Below are 14,440 nucleotides of genomic sequence, written 5' to 3'. Positions count from 1 at the left end.
CGGAGACACTCAGTGTCTATTTTGTCGGAATGATTATAGACAGATTGAGCTTGGTAAGTGGTGCAGAGTAATATTTAATGAGATGGCGCTCATGTAGTCTCTATCAGCCCTTCTACATGTCCAGCAAGATGCCGGATTCTGCTGACTGCTGAGGGACAGTAATGGATATCGGTGCATCTTCCCACCGATAGCGACACGCTCATGTCGATATGCATTACTGCTGCTGCAGGAAATGTGCTGTGAAAGGCAGCATTGTGCCAAAAATTTAGAAAAAAAATGGAAGAACGATGTTTCAATGAAGGAAAGATTAAAGAAACTAACAGGAGCTTGCAAAAGAAAAAAAGCCCAAGAAAGTTTTTTGTGAAGAAATTGTTAATAAAATCTTTATTTCAGAGATGCATTTTAGATGTGGAAATGTTAATTACCAGTAAATATTCCGTACTTGTCAAGACTGTTTAGACTCATTAAACTAGGAGCATAATTCATTTGATGCTGGTTTTGGTGGCAGAAAGGCTAATTTCTCCGATTTTCTTCTGCTCTGTTGGTTAATAGATGGTGGTTTGTCAGAGAAGCGTTGACCTTGGCTGTGAGGGATCCAGGAAGACCCTCCAGCATGAAAACTAAACAAGTCCACGGTGCAACTTTCAGCCATTTTCTGCAGCAACTCCTCTTGACAGGTACAATAAACCCTTTACTGTTGGTCGTTATTCTTTATCTTATAATGTTTTGATTAACTACAACATGGAATATGTCTGAGCCACAGCCGTCAGTTAATCAGTTACAAGGTGTGTGAACGTAAACCAAGTATTAAAACATGATTAGACATTTACTGCTTGATACTGGCTTTTTTATTGTTTTTCACAGGGTGCGCATTTTGAGTACAGAGCATATCTTTAGTGAGACTGTTAAACCTTTCCTGTATTTTTATTAATGAAATTGCTGTTTGTGTAAACAAACAGTAAAGTCACTCCCATTATATAAAGTATTATTGATGAAATCTACTTTACAGCTTCTCTGAAGAACACTTGGAAGTAAAACGTCAACAAGAAGTAATATTTACCAGCATGAGTCAACAGCAGATCACACTCGCTCATAACTGTCAGGCCTTGCAGATCTCAGTGGCTTGTTTTGGCTTCATTCTCGTCACCTTTGACCCAAGCCGAGGACAGGAGCTACCGTCAGAATATTTTTGTGAGTGAAGGACTCTCCCGAGCACAGTGACCAGAAGCCAAGCCTGTCCTGACCACCGGGAACCCTCCGGTCTGCTCTCAAAATGAAGGTTTATTCACATGAACATGTGCCTGTTGAAACTGCAGCAGCAGTTCTCCCTTGTGACTTGCGGGATTAACATTCACACACTGGATTCATCCACTCTGATCCACTGTTGATGTAAAACTTCTCCTTTCTCACTTGCACCGCGTGCTTCTGTCCTAATAGATAACTATGCACCTCTGGAAGGACAGATTGCACATGACCGACGCCTCCCAGGACAGCGGCGGCATGAGACACTGTTAAATAACTCAGCTTTTATTCCCACCTTTGGCCTGTCAAAGTCCGCGGCTGCAGGCTGCGGAGAGGAGAGGGAGGAGAGGAGGAGGAAACAAGGAGGGAGGCAGGCTGCCAGGATAAGAAATAACAGGTAACCAGTGACATGTGAGCTCCCTCTTTGGACCCAGACGCTGAGCAGACACCAGCCGGTGAGTTTGCCTTCAAAACACGCAGCTCTGCTGCTGCCAGAACTGCTTTTTTTACCTGATGAATCAAATGGCTATTTAATATTCGATGCGAAAGCTGAATCTGAGGATCCATTATCGGATCGGGAGGAATCTACATAACGAAAATCATTTAAATGTAAAAAAGGAACTTTTTTTTTAAGTTTGCAGGTGTTCATTTATAAATTACTGATTGAGTTCAGATCTTTCTTTGTTGTAATTAGTCATACAAAACTAACCATGATGCATTCTTGGTGTCATCATTCTAAAAAGTAGTGCAAGAGTTTTGTATTGTTCTGTATAAAATGAAAGCAAAAGTTTTCTTATGTGTCTTTTACACCATTACTTGGAGAGATATATTAATAAGTATATTTTCACATTATTACTAATTTCTGATTGTTCTCACTCAATCCTTTTCTGAAATGCTACATTTTTGTAAATATGCAGCTCAAAGTAAAAGAACGTTATGTGAAATTTATCTAAATCCCTCAAAATCATATAAATCGTTAGAAGATTAAATATCATGTCATGTGTTTCTGTCTATTAAATACAAACACCTTTAGAAAGGCACTGATGCAAAATAAGATCTAGTGGAAAAAACAATAAATGAAGTGACGATTCACACATTTAAAACAGCTAAAAATCACTTTTAAAAAAGATAAACTAACAGCATAGAATCAAACCATGCAGTGCTTCTGAATATTGTCATGTCACTGAATTATCGCAACAGCTGACAACGCCTGACAACATTTCACCATACACACGGTTCATGACCTTCCTGCATGGAAACAACAGCGGCAGGAGTGGCATTCCTCCCAGAGTAGTCAAAGTCCAGGCCGTCCTTTGTTTTATGGAGCGTCGTCTTATGCCGTCAGCTGTGTCTCTTATCAACCATTAACTTCCACCAAAGGGCTGACACAGACGATTAACTCCGCATCTGATTCTACCAGCAGCCTGTAGTTGAAATACCTGCTGGAGGAGTCGTGTTTAAAGGGAAGCCATTAAGGCCATCGCAGAGGAAAACAGTGCAGATTTAACGCCTCGTCGGAGTGGCACAGAAATACGGTCAGATCTTAAGATATCTCTCTTTCCCCCACATCAGGACATGGACAGCTACAGGCCAAAAGTGATTTGTCTCACCAAGAGGCCGGGCCAGACGTTCGGCTTCAACCTGAGACTGGAGCATGGCGAGGAGGGTCACCTGGTCCGCGGCCTGGAGATGGGCGGCCCGGCCGAGCTGGCCGGCATGAAAGACGGAGACCGGATCCTCCGGGTCAACGGGACCTTCGCTGACTCCCTGCCTCATTCAGAGGTGAGCCGGACGCAGACCTACTTACGACAATACATCAATAAAAGATTTTTAAGTGCCCCTCCCCAAGAGAATAGAAACAACCTGCAGCTCCTATAAAAGGGTTCATTCCAGTCAAAAATGCAACTACAGCAAAGTCTTATAATGAAGTCAGGTCCTGAACAAAACAGGGTGAAATGATCCACAAGTCAGAAAACAGTGCTGATAGATTAAAAATTAAGCTGCTCTTAAGCAGAACTCTTTCCAAGCATAAATGAAAACATGGAACAAGCAGAGCAGCAGAACGTCTGCTTCACGTGCAACACTGTAGCTGAATTCTCTCTCCAAGTCATCAGAACAAGAGGAAAGCTTCAACATGTGAAAATACGCACCGCAGAGGCCACCATGAAAACAAAACCTAAGGTCCTCGAAGCTGTCCTGAGCTTATCTTCTAAATTCAGATTCAAGAGGAGGTTTTTCTTAACTGCTGCTTCATAATGCAAAAAAACTGCTCAGAGAAGTGAGAAAGCTACATCTGATATTTTCTGGACCGAGCCAACTTTCAAGTTCCTCCTTTGTGTTGCTATTTTTTTGTATGAAAGGTGCTTCATAAATAAATAATAAATGTTGAAATAAATACCTAACTGGCACAAAATGCCCCGTGGCAGTGAAGCAGAAGCAGCCCAAGTAAATCCAAATGAAAATGTACTTATTTTGGAGGTTTGATATTCAAGTCACGGTTGGCTGTTCAGCTGTGCGTGACAACGGTACAGGAGTTCAGAGACAAAAGGAACATGATGGATGTGATCAGGAGGCACCAGGCGGAGAAAGTCAGCTGTTAAAATCGAGCATGAGAGCAACAATAGCAAACCAGTGAGGCAGGAGCCCTGTGGACGCTGGAGATGGTGTATTCAACTGTATCCAACCCGGAATACTGCGGACACGCCTGAAAAAGTTACAACATTCAGTTCATTCAAGCGTCCAATCATCTTCTCTTTTAATTCATTGTGAAAACTGAAGCATTCTGAACCAAACACATGATTATAGTTACTCTATCAGGTGTATTTTTCTTCATACTGTGCTCCACTCTCAGCCCCCCTCAGACACTGAGAACCGCAGCATTAGACTTTTATCCTCAGACCGTTCTTCCCCGTGTCTTCGGGACAGGTGGTGGACCTGGTGAGGAACAGCGGGACGTCCGTCACCTTCCACCTCCTGGGTGAAGCAGCCTACAAGCAGGCTAAAGAGAAAGGGGTGGACCTGTCCGACTCTCAGACCACACCGGTCGTCAACGGCGAAGCCAAACACAGTCCCAAGCCCAAACTCTGCTACCTGGTGAAGTCCAGCTCAGGGTTCGGATTCTCCCTCTGCTCAGTCAAAGGTGAGGCACAAACGAAAAGGAGGATTTTTTAGAACTGTACTGGTTCTAGAACAGTTTTGCTTAGCCGTGTTCTTTGGACTAAACCTTCAAAACAACCTTTAGCTATCATGTCTTCCTTGTTAAACAGTTTCATATCCTGGCGTATCTCAGTACGAGGTTGTAATAGCAGTGGGTGTGACATATATAACAACAGCCATTACTGATATTCACACTGGGTGTGTGTTCATGTCTTGCATATCTTCAGTCACCACACCCAAGAGTCATATCGCAGCAATTTTCCCAAAGCGCAGCTGCTGACTCGGGAAATCTGAACGCTACGAGGCTTCTGGTTTGTTTCGTCATTGCTTTAATCAAATCTTCAATCCAATCCTGCGCAGGAAAGCCGGGTGTCTTCATGACGGAGGTGATCCCAGGAGGTGCTGCGGACCGAGCGGGCATCAAATTGCAGGACCGCCTCGTGGAGGTCAACGGCGACAACATTGAAAACCGCATCCATGACGAAGTGGTGGCGAAGATCAAGATGGCGGGCAGCAGCATCATGTTCCTGCTGGTTGACGAAGAAGCAGACAGGTTCTACAAGAGCAAGCACATCAAGATTGGAACGTGGGAAGCGACAACGAAGCACCTCCCTCTCCAGCCGCGCATCGTCGACATGACCAAAGGCTCAGACGGATACGGCTTCGTGCTCAGAGAGGAACCCAACATGACCGGCAAGAAAATACGTTTCCACCATGTAGCTTTCATTACTGAGGAAAGGATGCCGTTTCTTTAATGTGTTTATCGGCTCCTTGCAGGACACTTTGTCAAAAACATCGAAAGAGGCAGCCCAGCGGAAAGAGAAGGCATCAAGGAAATGGACCGAGTGGTGGCTGTGAACGGAAAGGAGGTGGGCAACTGCAACCATGAGATGGTGGTGGACCTAATCAAGAAGGGTGGAAACAAATGCTGCCTCTTCGTGATGGACAGAGAGACAGACAAGATGTACCAGCTGGTAAGCCAGAGTGCCGCCGTTCGTCCTCAGTTCAACCAGCAGGTAACTAATCCGGCTCTGTCCCTCGCAGGGAAACGTGTCTCCGATGCTTTACTGGGAGGAAAATAACAACACCAACTCACCGCCAAGTTACAATGAGGCCGTCATGTACCCCAGTCTTCCCCAATCATCCACATCTTTTGAAGAGAAGGAGGAGGTGCTCAAGCCTAAATTGTGTAGAATGGAGAAAACTGCTCAGGGATACGGCTTCCACCTGAACGGCATCCAGGGGGTGCACGGCCAGTTCATCAGAAACGTAAGATTTACAAGTTGGTGCAATTTTTCCACATCGCTTTATTTCAAGCCACAGAGGGAGGACACGGCTTGTCTCTCACGCAGGTGGTGAAGGGGGGAGCGGCCGACAGGGCCGGCATGGAAAACAACGACATCGTGGTGGAAGTGAACGGGGTGAACGTGGAGGAGTGCAGCCACGAAGAGGCGGTGAAGCTGATCCGCGACAGCGGAGACACCCTGGAGATGCTGGTGGCTAAGAAGAGCGTGTACGACCAGCTGAAGGCTGACGGGGTGGCCATCACCAAGATGCTCGTCCTGGAAACGCTATACGCTCAGGTCCACAAGACCAACAGCCCAGAGACCAAGAAGACCGAGATACCAGAGGAGCCCAGAGCAGAATCCCCAGCTGGGTCAGAAAGACAGAGGGTCAGTAAAGCCCATTCAGTCTTCACTCTTTAGCAACAACTGAGGGGATTGCAAATAGAAGAAAAATAATAGCAGGTCCTAATTTGCACAACAGATTACACAACAAAAAAAGAAACAGTTGATGAACAAAAGAGCATTCACATAAAAACATAGGAAAGGTTTGAGAAATGATCTGTGATTTGAAGGTTTCTGACCTCGTTAGTCTGAAGAGAATCACCGTGGCTGGAAGCATTCCAGATTCAGATTTTTTTCATCATAGTTTTAAGATGAAAGTGTGTCAAATATGAATATTTCCTGAATGTATTTGCATTTTAATTGCATTAAAACTGAGGGAAAACTTTAGAATAGTTGGGCTGTATCAGTTTCTGGCTCCCCGCAGACATTAAATTGGGCTCTGGGTGGATCCTGAGTTCGACATACGTCTTAAATGATAAATGGACTTCACTGGCTTGAGCAGTCTCAACCTGCTTTTAGATGATCAGTCACACACCGAGTTTGCACAGCCGTGGGAGCGACCCGGGGTCCTTCGGCACGCTGAGACTGGAAGAAGATCCACAGTAGACTGAGTCCCAGCTCAAGCAAAATCGTTTGATGTTGTCTGTTCTCTCTTTCAGAGTCCATCTGTGTCATCAAACTCATCCATTGGAAGTGTTGACGAGAGATTCTGAGAAGCCGCCACAAGGAAAACCTTTCCTGATTTGGCCCTAATCGAATGTTCGATCTGTTTTTGTTGATCAACAACTTCTTGGGAATCACACATCTTACTTAATATCTCATGAAAAGCACAGGTTAAGTAAACAATGAAACCAATGTACAGAATTTATAAATGTGTGGTCAACATCTGTATTTATAGCAGCTGCATTTGGGACAAAAAGGGCTTCATTTCAAGAGAGTTCAGGAACATTTGCAGTAAGGACATTTATCTTTTCCCATACCTGAGATTACCAATGTTACCAAGAATAAAAAAAACACTGTTAATATTTCAGCTTAACACTGTGGCTTTCATGTATTTTACCTCTATGTACATGCTGCTGCCTTTATTTAATGTTCCCATTTTGAAAATGATTAAAAGAAATGCTCAACAATATTTAAGAACAATAAATCAAAAAGTGATGTCTGGAATAATCTGGTCTTTTGTGGTGTCTTTCATCCATTCTCCATTAATCAGCACACTACACTGTGAATTGCATTGTGTGGAAAACAAGCATTAAAACTGTGCGTCGGTGGAACCGGTGGACATTTAAGCTCCAGTGTGTCGAACTAAAAGGATCTAAACTCTAACATCTGCAAAAAGAATTAAAAAAAAACATGAAGAAAAACTTTGTGTTCGCTAACATCAGTTTTTCTGTAAATACTTTAATTTGAAGATCATCCACATTCAAAGCTGCTGCATTAAGTGCTCCTACATTTCCCCCCGAAATCTACCGTTCCTGATTCAGGAACAGGCAGTCCAGAAAACCACGACCGACAGGAGCACGTTGAAAAGAAACCGCAGTGGAGTCCAAACCCAGCGAGAGGAACTCAAAGGGCCATGTGTTTCTCTGGCGCCTGCTTGTGGGCAAGATACAGAAAGAGGATGCTGGACAGGGCGCTGACCAGGAAGATGACGTCGAACCAGCGGTGGTAGAAGTTGAACTGCAGCTCTCCCAGGACCTCGGTGACGATGGAGCGGTACTCCAGCGGCATGCTCATACGCATCAGCAGCACGGACGACACAAAGTACATCCCCTGGTTGATTGAAGGAGCCGGTTAATCTGCTGCGCGGAGGCTGGGTTCGGTGTGAAGACACATCTGCCAAGCGGGAACACTCACCATGATCTGAGCCAGGACGAGCACGATGACGTTGGAAGACTTGCTGCTTGATATCGCGTAGAAGAACTGAAGTAAAGTGACAGGTGAGAGTTTGAATCAAAGAAAAAATGTTAAAAACAGCAGCCTGTGGCAGCTTTACCTTGGTCAGAGTGATGAGCAAGCCTCGAATGGACGTGACGATTATTATGCCCACTAATATGAAAGAGATGTGTTGGGACCAAAACTTGACCTGCGACAGAAAGGATGAGAACAAAACAACAAAATATGTAAAACAACGCAGAAAAAAATGTATCAGTGAGCCATTATTCCTTCATTGAAACTGAAACAGAATGATCTTTGACTGTGAGCAGTGAAAAGTCCAATCAGATAACGGCCTGCGTGGGATAAGATTAACAGTGAACATGACAGGGTTTTTAGTGCACAGGCAGATGATAATGGGCTGAAAATTATCCTAACGAGAGATCATGCTGTTTCCCACGTGACTGTGTTACTGCAGGTGTGTCTGAGTGTGAGTCTGTGTGCGCCATTTTCTACACCACAAGACCCGACCAGCATTAACTGACGACGACTTGTGTTTCCAAAGGGACAAAAATAAATGTTAGTGCTTTTATAGCTGAGTTGAGAGTCATTCTTCGTAAGGGATCGGAAAAAAGTGTGTGTGTGTGCGTGTGTGTGTGTGTGTGTGTGTGTGTGTGTCTCACATCAAACTGAATGCCCAAGTAGTTGACAGTTATTTCAATGCCCCTCGTCACTGGATCCGTCTTTCCAACCCGATCAAAAACTATATTTATGGTGGCCTGTGAAATACAGGAAGTGAAGAAAACGTTAAAACATTGAAAAAAAAAAGTCAATTTTAATAGAACGTGGGAACACTGTGGAGACAACACCAGAGAGCACGATGGAAGCGCTCTTACCATGAATATTTTCCAAACACAATAAATGGAAAAGAAGTAACCAAGGAAGTTGAAGTATTTTCCCTGGAATGTTTTTGAGTACTCGATCCGCTCCTGCACACAAACACACACAGAGCAGATAAACAATTAAGTCTCACAACAGTAACAAAGGGCTGCGCGGATATTCTCACTACTTTATAAGTCATAACTGGATATAGTCTGTATTCTCTCAGGATTTATCGATAAAATTAAATAAACAGACATGATAGAATGCATTGAAAAATTATAAAACCTACTGTAAATCAATCTGATTTTACTCTGTAGTGGTTTAATAAGCCTGGTTTGGAAGTGGGGCAGATAGAAAAAGTAAAGCTTACATTATCTGGCAAAGTGCCAGATGAATAAAGTTGATTGAATAAGCTTTTATATGTCTTTTATATGTTATTTGAGTGTGTGACTCTGGTTTATTTCTGCATTTCTCTCTTCCCATTTCAGGTATCCCTTACAAAAGACTGTTGTTTAGCATGTCTGTGACCGTGTGTGTGTGTGTGTGTGTGTGTGTGTGTGTGTGTGTGTGTGTGTGTGTGTGTGTGTGGATAGTGTGTATTTGCTACCTTAGTGGCTTGTAGGTCGACAGTTTCTAGGAAGAGTTGCCGACTCAGTTCCTCCAGAGCATCAACCTCCTGCTGGATCAGAGAAAGGTCTGGAAGAAGGAGTGAAGGCTGGAATCCACTTTAGATACTTTAGTTCACTGATAAACATATAAGGAAAAAGGATACTTTCGCTGCCTGTTTGTGTGGACGTGACACTCTTGATCATCCCCCAGAATCCAGTCTGTTTGTTCTGGTCTTCCCCACGTTGGTACATCTGCCTCCGTGTCATGGCAATTCTTCATAAATGGAAGACACCACTTCTTAAAGATTCAGTAGTAAAGGTATGCAGCAAGATTCATTACTTGATCAGTATCGCCATGATCAGTCACACAATAACACACAGAAATGCTAACGGATTCCATGCCAGGTGCTCACACACCTCTGGGACAGATGACTGACGCACAGCCACATGCAAAGTAAAAACAAAAGTTTTTGAAGTGAAGTCAAATGACTCTTGTTCCGCCTCACCGTTTCTTTTTACTGACAATCATGTCCATAGTTTGGAGAAGCCGCCTCTCCAAAGCGAGGATGTCACTGTCAGTTACATTTCTGTGGACAAATCGAAGACATCTTTTGTTTGAGCATGAACAGGAATCCAGCTGTGTACTGTGATGGCACAGACTCGGATCAAAACTAACCCACCGTGCAATCAACCAGGAAAACTGAAGTGAAAATCTCCAGCCTCTTACCTGAGGAAGTAGGACATGTACGTGTAGGGACAGTTGACGGCACCAAACCCCGACAGCAGAGCCATGAGAGTGACGCCGATCACCCCGACTCGACTGATGAGCTGCTCGATGGACAGGATCCCTACACCAAAGATGTTAACAACATGGCTCGTTCACTGGCTTTCCAGAGAAATGACGTTCACTCTATCAGAGAAAAATGACACACTCACCATGTTTTGGACTCAAGATGGGAAAAGGATCTCCCAGCTTCCAGAAGAAATACATGAAGGTGAACCACACCATACAGGCAAACAGAAGCCTTTGTCTCTGCACTGCACGGACACACAGCACTTCATCAACATGTGCAAAGTGAAGGTTCATTTTCTCTTCAGAGTCGAATGTGGTTACACTTACACAGCCGTATGTTGCTGACGACAAAATAGCCAATGTAGAAAGGCACCACAAAGATTAGAACCAGTAGAATCACATAGAGATTCAGCTTCCAGTGAAAATACCTGGAACTGTAATAAAAAAAAAATTTTTAAAAATCAATGGTTGATATCATTCACCTGCTATAAGGAATAAATATAATAATAATCTCATGTCAAAAAGGAAATGAACTGACCTGCTGCTTAAGGCACCGAGAATCTCAAAGATAATGAGCTCAAACATGGTACATGAAAAAGCAAAGGTGACAGAGAAAACCACCTGGACAACATACTGTCGTACCTGTCATGAAAAACAAAACCATCAACATGGAAAACCTCCATATTTTTGCAAGTAATCACAGAATGAGCATGGGTTAAATGAGCACACATCCCCTTGATATGTTTGATAAGGATAGACTGACACATCGGCCGGCCGATTTATCAGGCCGATATTTGACATTTTTACTATGCGCACACACTTTAAAACGCAAGTAATTGAACTGTAACACACATGTAATTACACCTTAAAATACATACAGTTACACTGTAACGCGCATGTAACTACGCCGTAACGCACATGTAATTACGCATTAAAACGCAGGTAATTACACTGTGGCACGCATGTAATTACACTTTAAAACGTATGTAATTACACTGTAACGCGCATGTAATTACACTTCAAACGCATGTAGTTACACTGTAACACACGTAATTACACTGTAAAACACACGTGTAATTATGCCATAATGCGCATGTAATTACGCTTTAAAATGCATGTAATTACACTGTAACACGCATGTAATTCCACTTTAAAACGTATGTATTTTCCTCTAATTTTCCTCTGTATTTACACCGTAACGCACATCTAATTATGCCATAATGCGTATTTATTTTCCTCTAATTTTCCTCTGTATTTACACCGTAACGCACATCTAATTATGCCATAATGCGCATGTAACTACGCTTTAAAACGCATGTAATTACATTGCAACGCGCATGTTATGCTGTAACATGCATGTAATTACAATTAAAAACCCATGTAAATACAATTAAAACCGCATGTAATTCTGCTGTAACACGCATGTAATTACACTGTAACACGCATGTAATTAAACTTTAAAACGCATGTAATTACACTGTAATGCACATGTAATTACACTTTAAAACCATAGTTATACTGCAACGTGCATGTAACTACACTTTAAAACGTATGTAGTTATACTGTAACGCGCATGTAATTACGCCGTAACGCACATGTAATTATGCCGTAATGCGCATGTAATTACGCTTTAAAACGCATGTAATTACATTGCAATGCGCATGTCATTATGCTGTAACATGCATGTAATTACAATTAAAAACCCATGTAAATACAATTAAAACCGCATGTAATTCTGTTGTAACACGCATGTAATTAAACTTTAAAACGCATGTAATTACACTGTAACGCACATGTAATTACACTGTAATGCGCATGTAATTACGCTTTAAAATGCATGTCATTACGCTTTCACATGCATGCCATTACACTGCAATACATTGAAACCGCTACAGCATTAAAACCAGGAACTACAGCAATAACACCATGAACTACAGCATTAAAACTAAGGATAGACTGATACATCGACCAGCCGAAATATATCATGCCAATATTTGAGTTTTTTTTTTTACTTGTATAGGCATTGGCTGATACTCGCGTGGATTCAAGGATTTCCTTTCATTTAAATGATGCCTAAATATTTGCTTTCTTTTCTTTAATTTTATAATAATTAAAAGCACCAAACAATTTTTGTTCATTTTAAAGTATGTTGCGTACATTTGAACAAACCTGTTATGATTTTTTTGTGTTTAATGAATATTTATTTTAAGCTTGAGACCTGTAATATTTGTTATCATATCATTTTTGGATGTAAATTGAAGAAGCAAAAGCAATATTGGCCCCAAATATTGGCTCAAGAAAATTGGCAGTCCATAATCGGCCATCAGCTAAGGGTGATGGAAAAAAAAATCGGTATCGGCCTTAAAAAAAAAAATCCATATCAGTCTATCCCTAATGTTTGATAATGCATTGCAAACACACTGTACCTCATAATCTTTGAACAACTTCCGCATAAAGAACAACCAGCCAAAACCAAAGAACAGCACCTGGGGGGAAAACAAGGAACATTTCAGAGTGAAAAGATACAAAGAAATAACTACGTAGATTTATGCCACTGAGTCACTGCCATGACCTGCTAAGAAACTTGAAAAAAAGAGAAAACATTTTCAGCGATTGAATCAATGTTTGACACTAAGGCTCTAGGTTCTCTTTACTAGCACTTGCACAAACATTCCAGCATTCAAAACAAACCAGGGCCAATACTTCAATTTCCCAGTTTTGATTCATTCTGTAAAAACAGCATTATACATGCCAACATACAAGGAAAAGTAACATTCAGTCATGTACCACTACTGTCTCTTCTCACCATGTTAATTCAGGACTGCAATAAGACTCTTAAATGCAACCAAATAATGGATAAAATTAGTGATGCAAAACTTTCTTGAGAGCTTTTTTATTTTTCATGAAAGGCTGAGATCAATTCAAGTCTGGAATAGGCATTTCATTAACAATAACACAAAGAAGAGGCACTTTTTGTAATATATATCGGATTCGAATTCGAATGACATAAAGTGTGTGTGTGTGTGTCACAAAGTACTTTTAGAAAACCTGTTACATGTCAACAAAATGAAATCACTATGAGTGCTGGTTGTGATCAGTTTTCTTTCTATCTCCACCCACAAATGGAGCAGCTTGATAAAAGAAATCACAATAATGTGTTGATAAAATAAAAGAAGAGTTTTCTTCCTTCTGCATATGTTGATTCTGGCTTGAGTCGTATGGCAGAATAATCACACAAACAAAGACGAAAATGGTATACAATTAATTTTTTTTTTTAGATATATCTGAACACAAAGCGAGGACAGAATATGAACCACTATGTAAATCTAAAACAAGAGAAACCATGCTACAATAATCCAATAAACCAGCATGACTGCTGCTCACAAAGCCTTTCACATACACATATAACGACGCTCTATCTCCTTCAATGTATGTGGCAACAAATTGGTCTGAAGTAAATCTTTCTCTCATCGGCAGTGTGAGCTTCAAACAGCTGAACAATAAATGCTTTTTTTTCCAGTTTCCCAGTTGCTTCGTAAACAACACAATCCCGGAAGGCGCGGAAATGATCTAACATAAATGCATTTATAAGTTAATTTTACAAAGTGCTGTGGACACCCTCAGTAAACTACGAAGCTACTACGTGTGAAGATGTGTGTGTTTACCTGCGAGGTGAACATGATCACCGAGTCCACCAGGAACGACATGTCTGCAAAAACCTGCTCTCAGGCCGCTTTGACGTGCCTCTGCGGGTGAACCACGACGACGGCGGTGTCAGTAGATCACTGACATGACAGAAACAATCAGGTTTATCGGATAAATGTTGGTTATGTTGCTAATAAAGTCATTTTTGGGAGAACTTTTGTAGTAAAGTAGCTGTCAAGTAGCGACGGTGCCTGACACGTCATCAGCCTCCGACATAAACTTTACTTCCGTCGCGCAAAATGTGACGTCATGACATTTAACATTTTTTTTAATAAATATAGAAAATATTTATCATCAACAAAGAATATGTTTCGCGGTATATACAATTTGGTTTATACTATTTTCTGGAATTTCACGCTGTATTTATTGTTTTCATGTAATTATAACTGGAATTTATATCGATAGATTTATATGCATATAAATAGAATAATAAGATAATGATTATATGGTTCTTCATACAGTTTTTACATGGCCAAAATGTATAATATCTATTTGCATATTTATAATTATATCCTCCTGTCGCCTACATGAAAGTGTCACCCATTTTCTTC

The 14,440-nt window shown here is 41.6% G+C and overlaps 2 protein-coding genes across 2 annotated transcripts; one reads left to right on the top strand and one right to left on the bottom strand.

Moving 5' to 3' along the window:
* Nucleotides 1-2,783: 2,783 nt before the first annotated feature.
* On the top strand, nucleotides 2,784-7,032 carry pdzk1 (PDZ domain containing 1). The gene is made up of 7 exons (XM_030112555.1): nucleotides 2,784-3,024; nucleotides 4,168-4,381; nucleotides 4,759-5,091; nucleotides 5,176-5,372; nucleotides 5,443-5,667; nucleotides 5,751-6,071; nucleotides 6,686-7,032. The coding sequence occupies exons 1-7, from the start codon at nucleotides 2,818-2,820 to the stop codon at nucleotides 6,737-6,739; spliced, it is 1,551 nt and encodes a 516-aa protein (XP_029968415.1). The 5' UTR covers nucleotides 2,784-2,817; the 3' UTR covers nucleotides 6,740-7,032.
* si:ch73-390b10.2 (Golgi pH regulator) lies at nucleotides 6,846-14,107 on the bottom strand. The gene is made up of 14 exons (XM_030112554.1): nucleotides 13,850-14,107; nucleotides 12,611-12,670; nucleotides 10,723-10,826; nucleotides 10,512-10,618; nucleotides 10,328-10,429; nucleotides 10,119-10,239; nucleotides 9,898-9,978; nucleotides 9,556-9,665; nucleotides 9,391-9,479; nucleotides 8,798-8,890; nucleotides 8,585-8,680; nucleotides 8,023-8,112; nucleotides 7,884-7,949; nucleotides 6,846-7,799 (listed from the first exon to the last, which is right to left on the bottom strand). The coding sequence occupies exons 1-14, from the start codon at nucleotides 13,889-13,891 to the stop codon at nucleotides 7,593-7,595; spliced, it is 1,368 nt and encodes a 455-aa protein (XP_029968414.1). The 5' UTR covers nucleotides 13,892-14,107; the 3' UTR covers nucleotides 6,846-7,592.
* Nucleotides 14,108-14,440: the final 333 nt, after the last annotated feature.

This window comes from Salarias fasciatus, chromosome 16, assembly GCF_902148845.1.
Source record: "Salarias fasciatus chromosome 16, fSalaFa1.1, whole genome shotgun sequence".
In the NCBI taxonomy this organism is placed as follows: domain Eukaryota; kingdom Metazoa; phylum Chordata; class Actinopteri; order Blenniiformes; family Blenniidae; genus Salarias; species Salarias fasciatus.
Note: the sequence above shows the minus strand (reverse complement) of the source record. Positions and strands in the feature narration are given on the sequence as shown.

Excerpts from the sequence above, each read along its gene's own strand:
- pdzk1 (XM_030112555.1), top strand. The coding sequence starts at position 2,818 with ATGGACAGCTACAGGCCAAAAGTGATTTGTCTCACCAAGAGGCCGGGC. Across the intron at positions 5,373-5,442 it reads CAGACAAGATGTACCAGCTG|GGAAACGTGTCTCCGATGCT; the intron begins GTAAGCCAGAGT and ends TGTCCCTCGCAG. Across the intron at positions 6,072-6,685 it reads CTGGGTCAGAAAGACAGAGG|AGTCCATCTGTGTCATCAAA; the intron begins GTCAGTAAAGCC and ends TCTCTCTTTCAG.
- si:ch73-390b10.2 (XM_030112554.1), bottom strand. The coding sequence starts at position 13,891 with ATGTCGTTCCTGGTGGACTCGGTGATCATGTTCACCTCGCAG. Across the intron at positions 10,240-10,327 it reads CATCTTGAGTCCAAAACATG|GGATCCTGTCCATCGAGCAG; the intron begins GTGAGTGTGTCA and ends TCTTTGGTGTAG. Across the intron at positions 7,800-7,883 it reads TCGTCCTGGCTCAGATCATG|GGGATGTACTTTGTGTCGTC; the intron begins GTGAGTGTTCCC and ends TCAATCAACCAG.